General features: G+C 44.5%; 2 protein-coding genes across 3 annotated transcripts; both read right to left on the bottom strand.

The window, feature by feature from the left end:
* Positions 1–2,946: 2,946 nt before the first annotated feature.
* On the bottom strand, positions 2,947–11,726 carry LOC136754916 (T-cell surface glycoprotein CD3 gamma chain). Of its 2 annotated transcripts, none has more exons than XM_066711181.1 (7): positions 11,587–11,726; positions 8,566–8,663; positions 7,870–7,887; positions 7,149–7,373; positions 6,544–6,684; positions 6,067–6,110; positions 2,947–4,876 (listed from the first exon to the last, which is right to left on the bottom strand). In XM_066711181.1, the coding sequence occupies exons 2-7, from the start codon at positions 8,621–8,623 to the stop codon at positions 4,814–4,816; spliced, it is 549 nt and encodes a 182-aa protein (XP_066567278.1). In that variant the 5' UTR covers positions 8,624–8,663; positions 11,587–11,726; the 3' UTR covers positions 2,947–4,813. The 2 variants fall into 2 exon arrangements, with proteins under 2 accessions (XP_066567278.1, XP_066567269.1); XM_066711172.1 differs by having other exon boundaries at positions 11,516–11,717.
* A 1,646-nt stretch (positions 11,727–13,372) lies between these two features.
* tmem25 (transmembrane protein 25) lies at positions 13,373–23,021 on the bottom strand. The gene is given in 8 exon segments (XM_066714343.1): positions 13,373–17,283; positions 17,404–17,505; positions 17,746–17,846; positions 18,007–18,055; positions 19,411–19,542; positions 19,675–19,965; positions 21,634–21,987; positions 22,949–23,021. Coding segments are annotated over 8 exon segments (1,176 nt in total). The 3' UTR covers positions 13,373–17,209.
* Positions 23,022–24,636: the final 1,615 nt, after the last annotated feature.

Raw genomic sequence — 24,636 nt, 5'->3', positions numbered from 1 at the left:
CAGAAAAAACGTTTTTGATGTTTTTCACGCGGCAAAAGCTGAACCCGCGCGATATGAAAGTGCGTCATAAAAATGTCATCTAAGTGCCACAAGGATGTATGTTTTCCAGTCTATTGTGCTGATGTGAACAACCCCTCAGTATGTTCTGCAACTAGTTTCCTCTCATGGGATTCATGCATCTGCAAAATGGCTCAGTGACAATAATAAACAAGGTAGAACATGCGATGTGGGGATTCCTGCAGATCAACTCTAGATGAGTGCCATGCTGTCTTGTGCTCAGACCACCAAACCATTGCAAAAATACAATCAAGAAAGCAAGGAGAGAGGAAGCTCTGTAGGTCAGTAATGAAGCCCCAGCTAGTCTAGTTAACACACACAGGTAGTGCATGTGTGTTCATTGGGAGCTGGCCAGCTATTGATTCCTTCCAAAAGCCTTTAGAACAGATTCCAAGAGCAAGCAGTGGGGAACTACAGCCTGAATGTGTAGCTATGGCTGTTTAAGTACATCTATTTTAAATTCCAAATAGTTACTCTACAGTCTATTTTAAAGACTAATCGCCTAATAAATAAAGCTAATAAACTAAGCGTTAAGTGCATACCCACACAGACCAAAATAAGGTTAGGAAGGAGGGCCCTACGTTTCTGGGAGACCTTGAGTCCCTTCAGTTAAGGCTGGGTGAACCCAAGTGATCCACAGAGGCAGAAAGGAGTTCCTTGGGGTCAAAGGGCACAGGAGGACTGCTCTCTCTCGCACTGGAAACACTTGCACAAGAGACATCTTATACACACAGGCCTGTAGTTTTAACTCTGTGGGTAGCCTTTGGTAGCAATGTTTCACAATCTGCTGTGCTTGCGTAGATGCTGCAGTGTGTAGTGAAGATGTGTGTGTGAGGGAGACAGAGAAATCAAAAACACAGAGAGAGGGGCAGCCTTCTTGCTTTGGTGAACAACAGCTTCCTATGCGATGTCAATAACTTCCTGTGTGGCTCTCAGGGCTGCACCAAACTCCCACAGTGCTATTTCAGTCCCTTTCTTGTTTTTTGTTTTTTCTACATTTAAAATGTTTACCTTTTTCTTTTCTTTGTCTTTTTACTTGAAACAGAATCACAATGAAATCCCTAGTGTCAAATGGTTGCTTTGATTCTTGCCTCTTTGTCCCTTCTGGAGTCGGTAATATCGCATTATTATTATTAAACATTCATATAAAAGGGCTGTTTTCCCCGAATTCCTCCGCACGGGGGAGTTTTAATTAACAGATCAGCATTATGAGAGTCAAGATTGAACAGAGGGGAAGTGGAACAATTCTGTGTTATAAAGTGATGCCATTATTATTATTATTAATAATAAAAATACAGGGGATTTTTGAATCATGGAACAATTTCAGTAATTCATAAAATGAAAACAACCGGTACATGCCTCACTGTTTATTGAAGTGCCAGTTCACATGGGAAACACCGCCTCAATGCCAAACATGTTCCCCCACGCCTTTCTCTTTGTGAAATACATCAAAGGCCAATAATGAAATGCCACATTAGAGCTTGCAAAGCTTCAGTTGAGATGAATTACAACCTCTTCTTTATTGCTTCTCTCCAATGATGAACTATGTGTGGATTGGAGTTGAACATTTTGTCCTAATATGAACCTAAAGTCTTCCAAAACTTCGTCATGTATGTGTAGCATTCAAACAGCATTGTTAACCGCTCTGTAAGTGCAGTTTTAAAAGCTACAGTCAGCAGTATTAGTGCCATGGGACTGCGTTTGTGTTTAAACTGACATACAATGCAGTCTTTGCAGCAGTCATAGCTCATATTTTTACTCTGGTTTCTGTGACAGATAGAACATATACGGTCAGCCGTGTGGAGCAGTGGTTAGGGCTCTGGAGTGGAGATATCGTGGGCTCAATCCCCAGGTGGGGGGCACTGCTGTTGTACCCTTATAGCAACCTTACCTTACCTGGATTGCTGCAGTAAATGCCCTGCTGTATAAATGGGTAAAATGTATATGTTGTAACAATTGTAAATCACCCTGGATATGGGTGTCTGCTAAGAAATTGGGTAATAGTATATTAACTGGATAATTCAACAGTGAATTATTTTCACAAAAAACATTTACTGTGGTAAGACAGAACCTTTGCTGAAACAATAGTTTAAATGTAGTGTTTCTTTCACCATGCAGTATTATGAGAAATGCTGCATCTTGATTAGCCAGGAATAGGAGCTCTGATTCTGTTTCTCATTGTCCATTAACTCCCCTTATAGGTCAGCGAATCCAAACAGAAAGTTTGAGACCGTTCGAGTCTGAGGTATACTTAATTAGACTACTTTTTTACGTATACCAATACATAAATAAGTTGTAATGAATGTCCCACTTTCCCCAAAAAACATTCAGACACTTAACAGCATGAAATGTTACTATTAGGCCTGATCCATTTCAATATATATAGATATTTTCAGAAGGGCAGAAATAAATGGAACCAAAATCTTTGAAAGTGAATTGTCTTGACACCTGTTAACTGTTAACTACATATCATGACTTTAAAAGAATTTGGGGCTAGACCACATCAAAACTCTGACCTATCTGCGAATTGCAAAGTATGAGTCTGTATCCTGTTGTAATGTGTGTTTCGTGGGTAGGTCAAAGTTATGAGAAGCTCCAGTCCTTGGTCTTGATGCTTTCTGCTGAGGTACGTGTATCACTTGCTGTAGTGTAATCTGGGGATAGACACGTCCGCTGAGTGTTTCTGTTGTGCGCCAGTGTTGCAGCACAAAGGGGAGACATCGGCTCAACATGACCTGGCCTTTTCTAATAACTATGTGTCTTAAATAGAAAGTCTCAACCCATCATGGCGACACCAATAGCTTTCAGCAGGAGACAGAACAACAGACAGTGCACTGTGAAGTGTCGAGGGAGTTTACAGGCTCCAATGAAGAACTGAAGAGGAATCGCTGTTTTTGAAAGAGCTGGAGTTTTATTAGGGCAGAATCTTTGCAAAGTAGGAAACGCATTTACTTGCCAGGTGGGACTTTGCTGTCGAGGAGCATGTAGACTGGGGAGGGATTCACTCATACTAGATCAAACAGTACTGATAATATTATAACAAACCACCCCACCTGCCCCTTTCTACAGCCCAGTCAAGTCCATGCACTATATTTAAAAAAAAACTAAATAAAAACATATAATACATATAAAATAATTGTTCTTACTGATTCTATCCCTCCAATTTTGGTTAATGTACAATAATATAGTGACTAATATTTATAGAACACCAGCAGCAGCCTGTACAAGCAGAAAATTGTACTCACAAGCCACCTGATTGGTGCACTTTTGGACTGCCCATGATTAAATCAAGATGATATATATATATATATATATATATACACTCACCTAAAGGATTATTAGGAACACTGTGTTTGACCCCCTTTTGCCTTCAGAACTGCCTTAATTCTACGTGGCATTGATTCAACAAGGTGCTGAAAGCATTCTTTAGAAATGTTGGCCCATATTGATAGGATAGCATCTTGCAGTTGATGGAGATTTGTGGGATGCACATCCAGGGCACGAAGCTCCCGTTCCACCACATCCCAAAGATGCTCTATTGGGTTGAGATCTGGTGACTGTGGGGGCCAGTTTAGTACAGTGAACTCATTGTCATGTTCAAGAAACCAATTTGAAATGATTCGACCTTTGTGACATGGTGCATTATCCTGCTGGAAGTAGCCATCAGAGGATGGGTACATGGTGGTCATAAAGGGATGGACATGGTCAGAAACAATGCTCAGGTAGGCCGTGGCATTTAAACGATGACCAATTGGCACTAAGGGGCCTAAAGTGTGCCAAGAAAACATCCCCCACACCATTACACCACCACCACCAGCCTGCACAGTGGTAACAAGGCATGATGGATCCATGTTCTCATTCTGTTTACGCCAAATTCTGACTCTACCATCTGAATGTCTCCACAGAAATCGAGACTCATCAGACCAGGCAACATTTTTCCAGTCTTCAACTGTCCAATTTTGGTGAGCTTGTGCAAATTGTAGCCTCTTTTTCCTATTTGTAGTGGAGATGAGTGGTACCCGGTGGGGTCTTCTGCTGTTGTAGCCCATCCGCCTCAAGGTTGTACGTGTTGTGGCTTCACAAATGCTTTGCTGCATACCTCGGTTGTAACGAGTGGTTATTTCAGTCAAAGTTGCTCTTCTATCAGCTTGAATCAGTCGGCCCATTCTCCTCTGACCTCTAGCATCAACAAGGCATTTTCGCCCACAGGACTGCCGCATACTGGATGTTTTTCCCTTTTCACACCATTCTTTGTAAACCCTAGAAATGGTAAAATCCCAGTAACTGAGCAGATTGTGAAATACTCAGACCGGCCCGTCTGGCACCAACAACCATGCCACGCTCAAAATTGCTTAAATCACCTTTCTTTCCCATTCAGACATTCAGTTTGGAGTTCAGGAGATTGTCTTGACCAGGACCACACCCCTAAATGCATTGAAGCAACTGCCATGTGATTGGTTGGTTAGATAATTGCATTAATGAGAAATTGAACAGGTGTTCCTAATAATCCTTTAGGTGAGTGTATATATCCGCTCAGTCATTTACAGTCAGTTACAGTGTGGCTCAGGGGTGAACAGGGGAAACAAAACTCTGAACACACACACACACACACACGCACGCACACACACACACACACACAAAGGTATAATAAAAAAAAAACAAATGCCAAGTAACAGAGGGAGGACCATGGTCTGGGTGCGTGTTGTCGGTGGCTGCCAGGCGGTCCGCAGTGAGAGGGGGCAGGAGAGCAGCGGTCCTATTTCCTGCGGGGTCTGCGGTCCAGTTTACTGTACTCGGAGTCGTGGTTGGCAGACAGAGGCTGATAGGAGAGAATAACAGGGATCACTGTCGCTGCCACTAGTCTCAGTGTACAAATCATTGCACGCCCTTGTGAGCCAGGACGGGTGCCCCTAGACTGGAGACCTAATGGGAGGCTCAGACCTTGACTGATTAGGTGCTGTCAACACCGCGAGGCAGCACTACAGTGCTACGGGCGATTGTGAAGTAGCATGACGTGCTTTTAATCTTGTTGTTTTAATTTATTTCCACGGCTTCTAATCCTTATTAACTTGCACAAGCTCCCCCCGATCAGCGAGGTAATCCTGATAGCTGGTTGCAAGGCCTGATCGATGGTCAAATTGCGATGGTTTTGATTGTCAAAGTGAGAGGTGATTGTATAAAGAATAGCTGGTTAAGTGATACCTTTTAGGTTTAAAAAGTGCACCAAGCAATTAAGCAATAAAGCAATGATACGAGGTAAACAGAAGCTAGACAGTACTTATAATATTAGTCCTTTTATCCCCGTTAGATTGCACTTCTCAGTTTTATTATGCTTCTTGTGTTTTCGATTTTGTTTTCCTACTTGCTCCCTTTCCCGTAGCCCTTGACTGTGACTCTATATCTTGACAGCACTTAGCTTTCACCGTCCAGGGTGTAGGACCTCACTTACTGTACTTGCCTGTGTAAATTGTAAATTGGAAGTTGTAAAATGTATTATATTTTGAATAGCTATGTTTATGTAAATTGAATTTGTAATGATTGATGCCTCTACTGAACTGTATTTTTGCACTTTGTTTTGCACTTATGTTGTAAGTCACCCTGGATAAGGGCGTCTGCCAAGAAATAATAATAATAATAATAATAATAATAATAATAATAATAATAATAATAATAATTGCATGGCATGAAACCTGTCCTGTATCAACATATCTGATGGATTTTGTCCAGCAACAGTAAAAATGCTAGTTAGGATTGCGTGCAAACACAAGTGATTGATGAATATGTTCATTTGTTCAAATGCTCAGATGTGTGAGTATATAAATATATTGATCACATTATTAGATCTTTAGATTATGACTTTGACTATAAGACTATAATGTGAAACAATATTATAATGAATCACTAGGTCTGCTACATATATAATGATGCTGTCAGTTGGAATGTATTTATGAAGCTTCACTTTTCTCCACAATTCTTGGTTCTGTAATGAAGGAGGGATGAGTGTCATACCTGGTACAAGCCGTCTCCTGGGATCAGGTTCACCCGGTCCGAGGCTGTTGAGGCAAGAGGGGTTTCAGTATCAGTACATTGTTACTCCGACGCTGCATCGCTTTACTCCACTGTGGAATTCTGCGTCTCTGAGGTCATAATGACAGTCAATTTGGCATCTCGTCTCAGATCACAGTAGCCAGCTGACCAGAGTGGCGGTCAGTCAGTCAGATAGTCTGTCAGACAGTCAGTCAGTCAGTCAGTCAGACAGTCAGAAAGTCAGTCAGTCAGTGCCTCGGTTGTTCCGTGTGTCAGTCAACCAGTAAGCCAGGATGAGTGGCAGTGAACCAGTCAGTCAGTCGGCCATCTTGTCAGTCATCCAGTCAGCGTCTAAGTCATTGTTTTCAGTCCATGCTTTCCCTCACTGCTACCACAGCGCTACACTTCAGTGAGGATGCAGCGGCACAGGGAGCCGAGGAGCTGTACTGTCCTCGTTACCTTTACTGGTGCTGTAGGTCCTTCCCTTGGGCTGGGAGGAGATGCAGTACACGGCCACCCCAATCAGGAACGTGGCCACCAGGTCCCCCATCACAATCCCCACCACCGTGGCCGTGTCCAGCTCCACACAGTTATGACACGCTGGGGACAGACACACTTAATCAGCACAAGGCACAACATAAGGCACAGCGAACGGGTACACAGAGCCACAGGAGCAGCAGTAGGGATAGTAGTGATGGCCGAATAGTATATTATAACATTAAAGCAATTAAAAAACATAACACAGAGAAAAGTAACACTGCTTACTCGGTCTGATTGGTGGGGGGATCAGTATTACATGTTATGAACAGATGACAGTCACATTAAAAATAATGAAATCAAATCATTGTTGTGATCATTCGAATGTTTATGTTAGCTCTGTCTGAATTTCATTGCGCACTGTTGCATCGTCACGCTGCACTGCGCTGTGAAAGCAACCGTTTCTGCAAAGCTCTGCGCCAGCTGTCGGCTGTTTGAGATCAGAAGCCATTAGTCAAATGCGTGACAGCAGGGCAGCTTGATCAAAAGCAGAGCAAAGCAGACAAATGCATAAATGATTTACTTACTGCGCACTTTCACCACAATTCTGCCATATCCATTGTTAATCTTGCACTCATACGTGTCACTGCTTGCATCTACATATGGCAATTTATTGACCCTGGTGTAATTTGGAAACTGCATTTCTCCATATCTCCTCCATTTAACATCCTGTTTTTCCAGACACTTCAAGATCGTTTCATCATCTGACATCTCCACTGTGATGCTCACGTTTAGTGGGTTCGCTATTTCATCTGTGGAAGGGAAGAGCAGGAGCCTCAACATTCCCTCCTTCTCTTCCTCTTTTCTCTCACTGTGTCCACCTTCTCTTTCCATCTCTACCTCTTATTTTCCTCTCTCCCTCTCTCTCACTAATTTCCTTCCTTTTCAGGACCCTTCACGGAGTGTCTCCCCCGACAAAGGGCACTTTGAAAAGTATACTGGTATGCTCACTGGGAATTCACTCGTCCTACCAGAGTTGGGGATATCACTTTATTACTGTAAAAGCTTTGTGTAAATTGGCTATTTATGTCAGTGTTGTTCTGCACATGGGGGCTGGCATTAACTAACAGATCAACATCATTAGAACCAAAAAAGAACAGAGAAGAACTGGCCGAGATTCTGTGAGGATTGGTTTTGAGTTTACAGCCATTCTTATAAAACGATGCCATTATTATTGTTATTGTTGTTATTAAATCTATTCTGTATTAACTCACAGATAAACATAGATACATAAATATAGGCACATACCTTGACTGGTCGTAAGGCCTGAGAAAAGAAAAGTAAAATAAAATATTAATGAATTGTCTACAGTTGTCATTGTCCTGTTCGGAGCTTTACGGGGGCTGTGAGAGAGACAGAGAGAGAAAAACGATAGAGACGGGGTACACAGACTGATCAGAGTGAAGGAGGAAAGAGAGAAAGAGAGAGAGAAAGAAAGGGACAGTCTCTTCACTAGCTTACTTAAATATAAAGATAAGTAGGTAGACAGACAGATATTACCATAATAATAAGACAGGCTGCCCTCTACTATTACAGGATATTACAAGAGACAGTGTTGTATAGAGGCTGGCGTGTGTGAAGGGCCCCAAGCCCAGCCAGTGCAGTGTTGTGATATTGGGGACCACAGGGCCCTGCCAGCACTGAGGGGGTTTTACAGTGAGGGATCCCTGTACATCTACCCACAATGCACCCTGTCCCAGAGCTGGGAGTGGAGCTCAGCAGGCTCAGGGAGAACAGCCCGGCTCAGAGTCCTGACCTCCCTCTGATAACACCTCTGGGAGGGACTGGAATAGACAATCTTTCACTGCAGTGGAAACCACACCCTATTACATAGACTTGAGTTGCCGACAGCGCAGGACTGATTGCCGTGTGTGTTAATAAGGCAGTTCTGCCAATCGTGTGCGTCTGAAAGGCACAGAGGAGCGGCGAGGGGCCCGGTCGTACCAGCAAGCATGGAAACAGCTATGAACAGCACAATCTGCAAGTTCAGACCTCCCATCATTGTCACTTTTTCGCTCTCGATCTCTGTATTTCTTGATCACCTAAAACAAATAAAAAAAAAAGTAGGCAACTTTTATCTTCAAAGTGGAACTAAAAGTTACAAAAAAATACATACATAGGGCACACATTTGACATTCAGGATATTTGGATGTACAGATGGGTGACAAATTAAAGGAAAAGCCTGAATGAATGAGTGGAGGAACATAACGAATGCAGATGCCTCCAAACCTGACTGCTGGACCCCTACAGTGAGGGGGTCCGGAGGCTCTGTTATGCTGTGGGGGGCATTTTCCTGGCATGGTTTGGGTCCACTTAATTCCCCTTAGAGGGAAGGGTCACTGCAAACCATTACACAGTTATTCTGAGTGATCACCTTTATCCTATGGTGACACATTTCTCTCCTGATTGGAGTGGTCTCTTCCAGGATGACAATGCCCATCCACAGGGCATGAGGGTCACTGAATGGTGTGATGAGTGTGAAAATGATGTGACTCATATGCTATGGCCTTCACAGTCACCAGATCTCAACCCAATTGAACACCTATGGGAGATTTTGGACCGACGTGTTAGACAGCGCTCTCCACCACCATCATCAAAACCCCAAGTGAGGGAATATCTTTTGAAAGAATGGTGTTCATCCCTCCAGTAGAGTCCAGAGACTCTAGGATCTGTGCCAAGAGCATTGAAGCTGTTCTGGTGGCTCGTGGTGCCCAACACCTCACTGAGACACTTTATGTGGGTTTTTCCTTTAATTTGTCACCTGTCTATATAGATCAGTAATACAAATATTGTTGAGGGACACTTAAAGTGTAACTAGCGCCATTCCTGAAATCCCTGTTTTCTGCAAGTTTGCATGTTGTTAGGGTGTATAAGTGAGATACAGACCACTCTCCCATCTTCACATTTCAACGCAGTGACACGTTTGGCCTCTGCTCCAGTACAGTCTTGTTTAAAGACACCAACAGTTGAAAACACATTTTTCTCTTCAGATTTTTGCGTTTGTTTAAAAAAAGTTTTAAAAAGGAAACTTATCATTATTATCATTGAAAACACTACTTTGTATTCTAAATTATTATTTAATTTATAAGGCTGTTCGCATAAAAATATATTGGACTTGGTCTCGGTCTCGACAGGCTTGCTCTTGGTATCGGTCTCGAGACACCTGGTCTTGACTGCATCTCTGACACCTCTTGCTGTCTTTTGCAATATATATATATTTTGCACAGGTAGCTGGATTATTTTAATGTCAGCTGGCCCAATTATGATCCTGGTTTTAGACGCATAAAACAGGCAACATTTATTACAGTACGCAACAAGTCACGCACCTGGAACTTGGTCTTTTAGGAAAAATATAAATAGGCACTCGTCCTTATTTCTATGTTATTTTTCGGTTAAACTATAATCAAGTGTGTATAGGGCAGTCCATGGCATTGTCGCAGAATGGTTAATCTATAAACATACAGTATATATATATATATATATATATATATATACAATGCTACATACATTATTGTTTCTTGAAGGGCCCACTGCGTTCACCCCCCCTGCACCACTGGTCCAAACATTAAGCCACACTAGAGTACAAAACAGGGCTCCCTGTTGTCACACATATTGAATATACCTCCACCAAGCGTCCTTTCACAGCCCATCGTGTATTTCATAAACTTGCCATGCAGGGTTTTCTTATGAGGGTTAAAAAGAGACACAAAGAAATGAGAAAACTCTGTGTGTGTGTGTGTGTGTGTGTGTATGTTTTAAAACTCACACAATCTTGCATAAGCACTGCACCTGGAGCTTTAATGAGTTAAGCAAGGCAATTTTAACTTCCAATTGTGACTTAACATGTAAGGTGTATGTTGTTCAGTTGCGTGTGTCTTTTCCTGCTGCAGCGCTGCAGGCGTGTGCTGTGTGACCCGTGTGCGAGGGGTGCAGCTGCACGGCAGACTGGGGCAGCCATTTTCAGGCTCCGTCTCCATTTGAGAGCACCTTCGCTGTGCTGCACATTTCCTCTCACTATCATTCATCTCTGTATATTTGGATTCTGTGTAAATTATGTCCCGACCTGCAACTCCTGTCTCTCAATAATCGTGTTATTCTTATTACTGTTGATACGGAGAGGGTTTTGTGTCCTTTGTTATGCAATTAATTATTAGCTTTGTTTATATTCCACACAGCGTTGTGATGTTAAAAAAGACGCCACAATTTTGTGTGAAAATCAACAGCAATAACTGTTTCTCTTGCTCAGTTTGCAGTTCACAAAATACACGATCGTGTTGTTATTTTTGTTGATTTTACCACACACATTTTCTGTCGATTGAACATTTGAACGCCAAATTGAGTTGTTTTAAAAATCTATTTAAGTGTGTTTCAAAATGTGTTTGGTTCTTTTTAAAAAATCCTGTCCTTATTATATACAATCACAATGAATAAATTAGATTAGATTAGATTTCTCTACAATTTTAACTAATACAAACCTATCTTAATTGAACTCACATTTTAGATGTCTTTAATTTCCTCAGTATAGGTGAAAAAGACTCAAGATACCCAATACAATTGAACAGAAGAGAAATCACTAGTAAACCTGGAATAAATTGCAATTTAATTGGAATTGTTTGGGTCCTTTTTTGACTGTGCAAGTCTTCCCTTTCCTTTTTGATGTATTAATAATAATAATAATAATAATAATAATAATGATAATAATAATAATAATAATAATAATAATAATAATAATAATTAATAATAATTATAATAATAACAATATGACAGATTCATAAGGCTTTTGTGAAATTTGCTGCCCATTTCAGTCTGTTACAAATGCAAAAACTGTTTCAACGTAAGAGATCACACAGCTGCCAGTATAATTTAAAAACTACAACCACAACAACAGACATACCTGTGGAAACAATTAGCAGTCGTTCAGAAAGAAGGGGTGGCAGAGAAGGCTCGAATATAGTGCTCCTTTACCTCTCTCTGCCCCAGGACCCTGCTTGGCGTCAAGGTGAAGGATCTGATCTCTCACAACTGTCAGGGGCTCCGTCTCCGGGCCGTGCGTCAGTCTGTCCGTCTGTCTGTCTGCCTGGCAGCCCATCCCTCTGCAGCGGAAGTTGGGGTTGGGTTGAAGTCTAACGTTGTCTTCCTGTGACATCAGTGCTGTGACGGTGAGTGTCGCCTCTCATTTCACAAGAGGGGACCCTATTTCAATATGAATTACCCTGCCCTTACTCCATATTGTTAACATCTTAATACGAGGTGTTTTAGAGATGATGGTGTACTAGGAGTCCTGTGTCATGCGTTCATAATTATAAATTGCATTTTATATAGCGCCTTTACAAGCAAAATGATCTCAAAGTGCTTCACAAGTAAAAAGACAACAACACAATTAACAGTACATATAAAGGAGAGTGCATATAAGAGAAGGAACAAATTACGAAAATGTCTTTCTTGATAGTTAAAAGCACTCAAGGTAACCGAATCCCTGAATTCTAGCGGAACTGTGTTCCCGAGTTTAGGGCCGTAACAGCGAGAAGCCCAGTCACTCACTTGAGCCCCGTCAGCCCATGTGACAATCTTTCCTTTGGAGACGTCCCAGTAGGAAGATCTGTCTAAGTTACCTTAAGCTGAGACTCATTTCAGGTCTGTAATGCTGGGAGACAAGGAGACAGAACAGATTGTGTGCACACTTACACACAAACACCCCTGCACAGCGTATGAAGCCACAGATCTATTAACTCCCTCACACACACTTGTATAATCAGACAGACAATCCCACACATGTACTCACACAAACATGCATACGCTCACACATCACTACATACACACAAACAGATTTACATACTCCCACACACGTATGTACTAACTGACACGCACACAAATATATACATGTGTGTGTACACAAACACTCAGACACACAATACACTGGAGGGCCGGTGTTTCGGAGTTACTTGTCAATGAAACATTTCCAATCTGTCCCCACTTGAATACTTCCAAGAAAAAAGAGCAAAAAGTAAAGAAGAGAAAGAGAAACAACGAAAGCTGCCACAAGCTACTTCCTGTCAGGCAACGGCGTGCTTAACGGCACCCTGTGACCTAAAACAGCACCTGTGTGAGAGACAGTTCCACAAACACCCCCGCTGCCACACACACCTCTTGCTATACTAATTTGGTCCTGCAAATTATTATTATTATTATTATTATTATTATTATTATTATTATTATTATTATTATTATTATTATTATTGTTGTTGTTATGAATGGATTAATGTATGTATTTGACTTCGCCCTTGTTCTCCCATTCAGCAGGTGCGAACAGAGGACTGTAGTTCTGTCTCAGTGAACCCCACCATCAAGTCCACCCCTGACTGTGTTTAAAAGGTCATTTGTATATTAATTTATCTGTACATCACCTTGGATTACATATTGTAGACAAAAACTTGTGTTACAGCCCTGTACAACTTTTAGTAGTAGTAGTAGTCTTTATAACTAACCACAGCATTACAAATTGGCATAAAGTTACTGCATTGATGTATTTTAATGTCAGGTTTAAACGATCACACATTTAAGCAGGACTTGTTCTATTATAATTAACAATAATAATATATGCGTATATGTATTAGGTTAATTTTTTGTGCAAATTGGGAATGATTGTGTAGACCAGTGTGTGCTTTTGTCGCCCCTTGGTGGAATTTTGCTGGAAGAGTTCAAATGAGGAAAAACGCGACATTGTTCAGCTCTTGTTCCATTTGGGCTCGTATTGTTTAATAAGATGAAACAAACAGTTAAAACACAAACAAACACACAACTCAGGCTCCAATTAAGAACATCTTTATACCCTTGAGCACAACAGACTTGCACTCTGGCTAGTGTACTGTAATGTACGAGCAAAAGCAGAGCAACACTAAGACAGTGGCCGCCGTTCACTTGGACACATTTATTAGAGTATCTTCTGGTTGTATCTGTATCTATCGGTATGATATACAGCATATATACATATATAGACTTGAATGTGAGACATACATTTTCATTTGCATTCTTGTTAATATTGAGGAAATGAATGAAAACATTCCACATGAAAGCATCGTTCTTGTCTGCACACAACTCGGCATATCGGCAGCTTGTTTGCTCCAAAAGAATCACTACAACATTCCCAATACAGTTAGTCCTGTACCTATTTTAAAAAAATGACTCAGAATTTGGGAATCTAGGGATTTTGATACAGTTCGGCATGCGTCTTGATAGGATTCTCCTTCTTCCAATTTAAAAATATAATTTTAAAAAGTGTTACATTAGGGGTATCCGATCCAACCCCACTCTATCCAGTTTTAAAAATCACCCCTAAATCAGCTATTTACAAAGACTGGGCTCCAGCACAACAATTCACTTTAAAGTGCTCTGTTAGAGTCATTTATTCACCTGCTAAGAAACAAATACATCAGAGACAACCAGGACCGAGACCAAACTGCAACTCTGACTTACCTGTTAATCGCAAGTTACAAACCTGTAGCGCCTTTTGATTCAAAAGGAGCAGAAAGTGACTGAAGATAGATTAAACCATCACAGGGTACAGATTTGTCCTTTACAACCCACAGTGCTGCAGCACTAAGCTTCCAAACTACATTCAATACTGTCAGCAGTCAGGCAGACTCAATCTCAACTGTTAGGGCTGCTACATTTCACTATTTACTGCAGAGCTGGGGAGCCCTGGCCATCCCACTCTTATTGTGCTCGACTGAACCATGTAAGCAGTGACTCCAGGTGGAGCGGGCGGGGGGGGGTGAGGGACCGACAGCACTGTGGCCCCCCAGGACCGCGGGCCTCACCTCTGAGAGACAGAGAGCTGATGAAGTGATTGTTATTAATGACAAAGAAATCCTCTAATATCAGGAAGCAATTTGAAAATTCAAGTAAGATCATAACAGACCAAGCATGTCAGGATCTCAGTTCACAGTGTAGTCAGACGAATTGACATGAACACACGTGGAATATGTTGTGAATACATGCTTACTCTAGATGCATTTAGTATGCGTTCAACAGGAAGTCACGTCACACTTATGGTATAGTTATACCGGAACAACAGACACTCGGGGATAAAGTGGTACCAGTATTTTCACTTTTTATAATTTACACCAAACAATTTAGCGTTCTGACCCAAATCAAATACACTGGATATAATTAAGTGCAACAGTAGGTTACTATGTTTCCCTCGATGGCTGTTTTATTATAAGGTGTATGTGTGGATCAGTGGACAGGACTGTTTCAGTGTCAATCACCACATTCGGGTTCACCGTATACTTCTCCCAGAATGCACCATGACAGCGCAGTGGGGGTTGTGCTTCACTGCTCTGCCAGCCTCCACGGGCAGCGGCTTTAATGCCAGGCACAGATCTATCTAAACTTTGACCCGCCCACGACTCGCACTTTGTGAAGTTGTAATTCATGGCGATGGGGTTTATAAACAGTAGAAGGAGGCTCCTAATCATTCATTGAGCTTTGCTAAGGGTACAGATTCGTTCTTCGCGATCTGCGGGTCGGCTGTCGGCCGGCTGTAGCACTAAGACACAGTCATATTGCTATATAATCTTCATGCATAGACAAGGCTGGAGGAAGCGCATCAGGTGCAAGGGAGAGGAAGAGAGGAAGGAAGAACATAGAAAGACATAGATTTACATCATAATAACACACACAAAAAAGACAGTTTGGGCTTTTTTCCCCCACAGATCAGGTCAAGACACTGACGAGAATAATCGGCAAAACAAAAAGGCAGTCGTGGTCGTCCCAGACCATCTCATGGAGAAGTTGTGGGCTTTTCACGGAACAAGCGGAACTGGAGGCTTGTCTGTGGAAAAGACACAGCATTCCCATATACTATTATTATTTTTCCAAAGATCAGCATTGAAATGAGCAGGAAAACAAAGTCGCCTCCCCTTGAAAAGCTGTAGGCAAAACAGACCCCGAAGAGAAGCGATCCGGCCTGACAGAGCAAAGATCCCAGACATCAGGTCGCAGACTTGACATACGGGGAAGCAGGGAGTTCAGGGTGTGTGAGAGAGTGCAGCAGGCATAACTGGAACCGCGCTCTGCAATGGGAGGGTTGTTTGTGTCCCTTTACTGGTGTACTTCACTGAGATCCACGTGGTTATATAATTGAGAAAGAAAACACACACAGAACTGCTTTCCGTGGCAGCAGACAGACCTGGGGTCGATTACAATTGTGACATTCATATGCTAATGGATGCCCCTCGTGCCAATATGGACTTGTACCTCATGCACACATTCTCTGTAGCCCTCAGTGCTCAGTCCCATGCGAAGGGGGCTCTGATAGATAAAGACTGATCGGTCAAGGCATGTCCACTAGCGCCCGCGTCAGGCTTGAGATCCCAGAATCCGATCAACGTCAGTGAACCGAGACTCCAGAATCCGTGTGTGATTGTCGCTCTACAGGAGTCAGTTCGCTGGTCTTCAAGGGAGAAAACTGTCTTCAATTGAGGACAGAGCCACCTTCCCGGAGCAACACAAAATAGTGTGATGAGTCGAAATCAAATAGGGTTTAGAAAAAGTCCTTTCCCTCCATCCCTCTAGTCAAGGTTGTCCTCACATCCCCTTGGACACCAGGCTGTTGTACCCGGACGCTGTTCTTTCTCATTCTCTCTGTTACTGTGAATGCAGGACCTTCTGTTGGTTCGAGACTCATGACAGCAGTCAGACCCCCAGGTCAATTTCCATTCTTCCGCTCTCGTGTTTCAACCCGGATCTCTTCCCTCCTGTAAATCCCCATCATTTTGGTGATCTATCTATGTAAAGAAACAACAACCCCAATGCTAAGAAAAGCATGGCTTCAGTAATCTGTTCCGATTATTATTATTATTATTATTATTATTATTATTATTATTATTAGTAGTAGTAGTAGTAGTAGTAGTAGTAGTAGTAACCAGACGCCTATGAACCCCGCGGAGGTCTCAGTGAGAGCGGGATCGTATCGGTGCTCCCTGCTCCATGCGCTGTGGGCCTGGCAGTGTGGAGAAGCGGGCGGCCTCGGCAGAGCGCGTGTCAGAGGACAGGCGTGTGTCTGTGTGTGTATTAGCTGCCTTCACCCCGCACTGACTGAGAATGGCAGTAATAATGACTTCTATTGCTTCTACGAGGACTTGCTCTGCTTCAAACCCCCTCAGGGTGTCTCAGGCTGGAGAGGATGTGGGCGGACAGGGACTACGTGGGAACAAGTTGAAAAATCTCTGTCTTCTGCCTATAATTACCTATTAAATAGGATAAACATTAAAATGTCCGATGTGCTTGTAGAAAGGGATTTACAGTAGTGGAGAGAACTCACTCAACCGCGCCGGTGTCCAGCTGCAAAGCCATCGAGACGCCTACAGATCTACAGCACTGCGAGTCTCGAGGACCAGGACTGACCATCACTGCCTCACTGTCCCCCTCTCTCTCTCTCTCCCTCTCTCTCTCTCTGTCCGTCGGGTGGGGTGTTTCAGACAAGCCCATCTGACGTCGCCGGCCGATCGAAGCGATGGATCGTTCCCCTGACTGATGAATCGACAGCCCAGTGGACGAGGTCCCCCCCCCGGCGGCCGGGCCGCAGTCAGAGCCAGATCTCGTCGCTGCTCATGCTGGAGACCTTGTAGATGTAGCCCACCATGGGGAACTTGGAGAAGCCTGCAGCCGCAACAGAGACACACACACACACGGATCAGCGTATTTGAATGGGATCGTCATTAATCAGACATTTCCCCCGAGAGAGACGCAGGATATTGAAGCACAGAGAGGGACAGAGACCTCGGGCAGCGTAGGCAGCAGACAAGTCCTGTTCCGACCGCTCCCCCTCCTCCTCCTCGCCCTCATTCGTCTCCCAAGGGTTGTGTCTGCTTGCCTCCCGCCCTGCAGCCCCCACAGGACAGACACACAGACGGGGACAGAGACAGAGAGAGAGAAAGGATTGGGTCAGGGATTGGCCACACAGATACAGACACACTTATAGCTAACATTAATCTGCTACAGCATTATATCAGCACAGAGGAGATAAGGAGCGACAGGGCAGAGCATCCCGGTGGGGGGCAGTGGGTCATGCAGACACTGGCAGTGCCAGTGAGGGTGGGTGAAGAGGCGGGGGGGCCTCACCTTTACACAGAGCGCTCAGGTCGTTGAGCCGCAGGTTGCAGGGCAGAGACATGTTCTCTCGGGGGAGGTAGACGGCATCGAAGCGCACACACGAGGACTCGCTGAGAAGGGAACACACACACACACACACGGACACGGACACACACGCACACACACACACGGACACGGACACAGACACACACACACACACGGACAAGGACACACACACACGGACACGGACACACACACACACACACACGGACACATTTTTTTACTTATTGCCTTTTTTTATTCATGCTTTATAGTAATAATACTATTTTTATTGGATTATCTATTGTATGTAGACTATGAACTGTAATATTTTAAATTAATGATACACTGTATGGATTTTTGTTGCCCTCAATAATAACAAAAATAATCTTACACAGATACGAGCACACAGAGAGAACAGCACCCTAAATAAGCTCCTGACCAATGGGCATTTAAATATCATCATCAACCTCAATTTCCTGGGTGATATTAAAGCAGGGGTCTCCAGGGACCGGAGACTTGCCTGGAAGGTTTTCCCAGCGACAGCAGTACAGTTGCCAGCTGTGTAAAAGCACCCTTCACAAAAATAAACACTTCCCCTTCTTCTTGTGAACTGTTTAAAAACATGTCCTATACATGGACTATAAGTTGACTGCAGAATTGTTGTGCTGAAGTTCGTCATTATAAGGATGTTATTGGCTTTACTTTGTTTTGCCTTTAATGAAATGCAGTCGATGTGTTTTTTGAGGGTGCTTTTGATAGGTTAGTTACGGTACCTCCTGATCTCACTTGAGAAGGCCTGAAATGTGAGTTTCCAGCAGCTCTGCAGATCCAGCACGACTCACAGGTGTCTCACTCTTTAAAGATTGGGCTCCAAAACTGAGAGCCAGTAAATCAATGCTGCCGGGTTTAAACACCAACATCAATACTGCAGCTGGGAAGAAGGAGCCCTTTAACACTAACCAGTGAAACAGTCAGGTCAAATCCATTAGGAAATAGATTTATCTGTCAACGGTTCTATCCACAATTTCTGCTCATCTTTTTCACAGCCTACAGGACGGACTGGACCTCTGCATTCACGTATCAGGTCAATGCTGGGTATCTGCCACAACCTCTGTCCAATGGAAATAAACACACAGGACCCCCCCCTCGATCAGGGCTTACCTCTTGGCCACTGAGCTCTCCTCTGGCTTCTCTGTGAACATGAAAAACGAGAACAGGACAGTGAAACACAAACAGATGCAGGAATTATGTTTACATAAAAATATATAGTCCCCACTGCGCCACTCCAGTCTGGGCCATATAGTCCACAGTGCTGACTTCAATCTGAACTATCACAGTGGACTGTGATCAAAATGACTTGAATGGCCGTGTTGTTTTGGATCTGGGAATACCCTTCTTCCATTGTGTGTGGTGTCCGGGTCTAAGTGAATCCCACAACTGTGGTCTGGGTGAGTGTGAGTGCAGACGGCTCCCTCTCTCATCTGCAACTCAGCTATATGGAGTCCATCTCTCCCTGCTTTGCAGCCAAAACACTGCACTGTATGACAAGACGGCAGTACTGTCCTGTCCTGTCCTGTCCGGTCCGGTCCGGTCCCTATCTCCCTCTGCCCGACAGTGCGCTGTGTGTGTCTCTGTCTGCAGCGTCCCACCCACCTTTCTCCCGCCTCCGGTTCTTGAAGAGCACACATAGCAGCAGCAGGCTGAGGAGGAGGAGGGTGAGGACGGCCACAGTGCCCCCCCCCAGGATCCCCAGCATGGGCACCTCCACACGGGACTGCAGGAAGTCTGGACAAGAGGGGCAGGAGGTGAGTGCAGGCATTGTGAGTGAAGATTCTCTTTTTAAGGGTGCCTTATGAAAGAGAGAGAGAGAGAGAGAGAGAGGAAGGGAGGGAAAGAGGAGAGGTGCGGGGGATATACCTGTGAGCGTGACGGAGGAGTGCGATGCCCCCAGGCTGTTGTTGGCATTGACAGACACGTTGCTCGCCAGGCTGCTCAGGGTCACCCTCAGCGTGTGATTGGTCAGCCAGGGGTAGCTGCGCGAGTCCAGGATGAGGAAGTCCGAGGTATTGGTGACGAGCTGGCCGGACTGGTCCACCCAGGTGATGGTGGCAGGGGGGTTGGAGCGCACCAAGACGAACAGGATGAGGGAGAGGCCTGGCTCGGCACTCTCGCTGTAGTGGGCGTTCACTCGGACGATCTCAGGCTGAACTAGGTGGGAGCAGAGGTTGGGGGGGGAGAAACAGTTGTCTGCTGTGAAAGAGGTAAAGAAGCTGAAATACACTGGAAATGGAGGGTGTACAGTAGAGTCCCAATATAACGTTGTAGTTTTTACACCCTTCATTTGAAATAGAGTTGCTCTCTGATTTGTTTGGCTTCATATATATTGTTCCTTGGTTTATTTTAGATTAGTTGATGGTTTGTTTATTTGTTTATTCATTTCTTTATTTTGTTGTCTGTTTATCGATCTGTAAAGCGCTCTGTGGCTACCCTGCGAAGGGAGCTATACAATTAAAAAGTGATTGATTGATTGATTGATTGATTGTTAAGGGGATTCAACCTAATGCTGAGAATGTAAGGCTCAGTCCATCAGTTTGGCGTTGGTCTCTGTATGAGGTTAAGCACTCCATCACAGTGACTGACAGAGACCTGACCGGCTCTAACCACTGCCTGCCCTCACAGTCCCACACTCCCCTCGATAGCTTAGGGAGGCTGTGGACGACTCCTTTATGGGATTCCTTGAAGACCACAGGGGTTTTAAAGACTAGCCTGAAACGGACAGGTGTTCTCCTGTGTCAGGGTCACTTTATTGCTGAGATCTCAAGCTCTGGTCCTAGAGAGACCCACAAACCACCAGGATTCATAGGCATCTTCAGTCAGTGGCTAAACATCGTGTATCTTGACTCGTTGAGCCAATAACTGGGTAGATTATGTAACTGAGAGCTGGTCTGGAAAGAAAACCCCAAGACCCTCTACTGTGGCTCTTCAATTCATCTTAAGAACATAAGAAAGCTTCCAATTTCCAGTTTCCAGAGGAGGCCATTCGCCCCATCGTGCTCGTTTCGTGTCCATTAATAACTGAGTGATCCAAGGATCCTATCCAGTCTGTTTTTGAATGTTCCCTAATTGTCTCTTCAGTCACATCGCTGGGGAGTTTGTTCAGATTGTGACGCCTCTCTGTGTGAAGAAGTGTCTCCTGTTTTCTGACTTGAATGCCTTGAAGCCCAATTTCCATTTGTGTCCCCGGGTGTGTGTGTCCCTGCTGATCTGGAAAAGCTCCTCTGGTTTGATGTGGTCGATGCCCTTCTTGATTTTGAACACTTGGTCTGGTTGCTCTCCTCTGAACTGCCTCTAGAGCAGCAATATCTTTCTTGAAGTGTGGAGCCCAGAACTGTCCACAGTATCCAGATGAGCTCTAACTAGTGCATTGTACAATCTGAACATCACTGCCCTTGTTCTCAACTCTACACTTTTGACAATATACCCTAACATCCTGTTTGCCTTTTTTATTGCTTCCCCACATTGTTTGGATGGAGAAAGTGAGGAGTCCACATAGACTCCTAGGTCTTTCTCATGCATTACTTCATCTAGTTCTATTCCTCTCATAGTGTAATTATAGTGGACATTTTTGTTACCTGCATGTAATACCTTGCACTTGTCCACATTGAATTTCATCTGCCAGGTGTTGGCCCAAAACTGAATATTATCTGAGTCCCTTTGAATAGCCTGTGCTGCCGAGATTGTATCTTCTGAGCTGCCTATTCTAGTATCATCTGCAATTTTGAAACTTTTGCTAACTATCCCAGAGTCCAGATCATTAATATAGATTATTAAAAGCACAGGCCCTAGTACTGATCCCTCCCACTCGGAGTCACTCACACTGCACGTCGAGGGTGACGGTGGCGTTGTAGCTCTCTCCGCTCTGGGGGTCGGACGCCGCGCACACGAGCTCCCGGTCCAGTTTCCTGGCTCTCAGGGTGAACGTGCTGTTGTGGGCGGAGCTCCTGTTCAACATGTCCTCTGGCAGCGGGGACAGGGACGAGGACAGCAGCAGCGGCCCTGTGCCGTTGGCCGGCCCTGTCTGTAGCTGACCGTTGAGGTACCAGGCCAGCAGAGGCGGGGCCAGCGGGTTCCAGCCCTCCGATTGGCAGTTGAACTGGTGGGTGGTGTTCTCCTTCAGCGTGACGGCAGAGCGCCGGTGTCCATCAATCTTGGGCACTGGCTCCCCTGTGCCTGCCAACCGGGAGAGGAGGGAATAGGCAAGTCATTTGTGTGATTGCCTATCTTTACAATGCATCTTCCAATCTGTAGTTGTGAGATCTTTGTAAAGACTCAGTAGGTGTGTATCTATATGTATCTCTCCCTTAAGCCCATTTCACCTTCACTATGGTCTCCCTCTGTGGTTTAGGATCGAGCCCACATGACTATTTCAAAGCAAGAATAAGGGGTGCACGTTGCTCAGGGTGAAGTTTGCAGCTCATCCCCTGTTTCTGTGTCCCTCAGGGAGGAGGGGGTGGGAGGTACGGTACTGCGGCACTGTGAACTAGATGGATGCATCTGTGTGTGTTTCCCATGGGGCTGAGAAAAACTGCTACGAAAGAAGCTGTTTAAAGGGTCACATCTGTCCTGTTTTTCTAGAGACTTTAGTAAAGCCACAGCTGGGGATCCTGACTGTGTGAGATCTCAGTGTGTGTATAGAGTGCGTGTCTGCCGTGTGTATAGAGTGCGTGTGTACTGTGTGTATAGAGTGCGTGTGTACTGTGTGTATAGAGTGCGTGTCTGCCGTGTGTATAGAGTGCGTGTGTACTGTGTGTATAGTGTCTGTGTCTGCTGTGTGTATAGAGTGGGTGTTTGCTGTGTGTATAGAGTGCGTGTGTACTGTGTGTATAGAGTGCGTGTCTGCCGTGTGTATAGAGTGTGTGTGTACTGTGTGTATAGAGTCTGTGTCTGCTGTGTGTATAGAGTGCGTGTTTGCTGTGTGTATAGAGTGCGTGTGTACTGTGTGTATAGAGTGCGTGTCTGCCGTGTGTATAGAGTGCGTCTGCCGTGTGTATAGAGTGCGTGTGTACTGTGTGTATAGAGTGCATGTCTACTGTGTGTATAGAGTGCAGCATCTCTGCTGAAGTCAGTAACATACCTAAAGACCTTGCCGTCTGAGTCACTATCTTACAGGATAATAAGTACAGTGTCTTACCGGACTGGATCCAGGCCCAGACATACAGCATCAGCACCGCCCACTGCCCACTGTTCCACTTGGCACACTGCATGCTGACAGGCAGACCCAACCAGTCTCTGTGATCTAGAGGAGACAGAAAGTTCATAACAAGAGCAGTGAGAGCCAGTCCCAGTAAAAGCCAGTCCCGGTGAGAGACAGTCCTGGTGAGAGACAGTAGCAGTGATAACCAGTCCCAGAGCCAGTCCTGGTCAGAGCAAGTCCCAGTGAGAGACGTCCCCAGGGAGCAGAGACCAGCCTGCTGGAGTGCCAGACTGACACTGAACTGCATTCGTCTCTCTGACTGCTACATCACAGCGACCGGGTTAAACTGATTCTGATGACAATGGTTAAAAAATGATGGATCAGTAAGATTCTGTTTCAATCCATCTTTATACATTTTTCTGACACCACCTTGATTTTCACAAAACAAAAGAGATTTAATTCCCTTACAGACAGGGATTCAGATGGAAAGACTAGAAGCACTAAAATAAACAATCTATCTATCTATCTCAATCTCTCTCTTTCTATCTATCTGATCTAACCTTGAAATTCTACTTCTGCTCTGATTCTTACAAATGAAAAACAATTTAATTCTGGGGATCAGACAGACAGACAGAGACACGGACAGCCTGGGACTCCGACATACAGACGGTCCGATTCCCGGAAGCAGTCAAATCCCAGGCAAACTACGCTTGAATAATTCCCATCCATTCCTGTATGCATACACACATGTGCACAAATGACTGGAGAAATGCACACCACCAGGTAAACAGCGTATCTGTTACACAGCACCTTGTGCAAACCTCCATACCTCCACACATACATGCAGAAAACATTCCACGCAAAGCACGCATACTTGGCTGCAGCCCAAGCTGGGATGCAAACATGCACTCTTAAATGACATGCATATGCTGCACATAAGAGGACATTACCTATGTACTGCAGGCCTGGGGGAGAGGGTAGTAACAGTGCATGCATTCCTGCGCACTGTGCATTTTCACACAGATCTGTACCCAGTGTGGTGCTGCAGCTACTCAGATTTAGTGTCTGACGCAGGCAGGCATACTGACACCAGAGAGGGAGTGTGAGAGTGAAAGAGAGAGAGAGAGAGAGAGAGAGAGAGAGAGAGAGAGAGAGAGAGAGAGAGAGAGAGAGGGATCTGAACTCAAATTCTCCCTGCCCCTCTCTGGTCCCCACCTCTACACCCCTCCACACTGCTGTGCCCCGTTCAGCACTGAGACGAGAGAGAGAAACAGAGGAGTTTTGATCTATCAGTCTACAAGAACCAGGAGCCTGAATTCCCCTGCTTCCACTCCCCCTCCACTTTTTCCTGTTTCTTTCTTTCTTTCTTTATTTTCCAAATTCTAGACTCAGCTGCTCTGGCCTGAATTTCCTCTGCAGTGCAGGTGAGCCCAGCTAAGTATTGGCAGACCAAAGCAGATGATCCCAGAGCCCTGCAGTCATCATATGTCGTGTGTGTGACTATGGGGCTCAGAGTATGAGTCTGGATGTGGTCACATGTCAACATCCATTCAATACCTTCACAGTACCTCAATACAGTACATCACTTCTCCAGTGGTGATCATAAAGGAATGGCATTTCCCTGCCTTTCAGCTGGTGCATGAACAGTCACGTTAAAGACAGTGTGCCAAACTGTCCCTATGAAA

The sequence above is a fragment of the Amia ocellicauda genome, chromosome 1 (genome assembly GCF_036373705.1).
Source record: "Amia ocellicauda isolate fAmiCal2 chromosome 1, fAmiCal2.hap1, whole genome shotgun sequence".
Taxonomy (NCBI): Eukaryota; Metazoa; Chordata; class Actinopteri; order Amiiformes; family Amiidae; genus Amia; species Amia ocellicauda.
The sequence above is the reverse complement of the archived record's forward strand: the minus strand, read 5'-3'. Positions and strand labels throughout refer to the sequence as shown.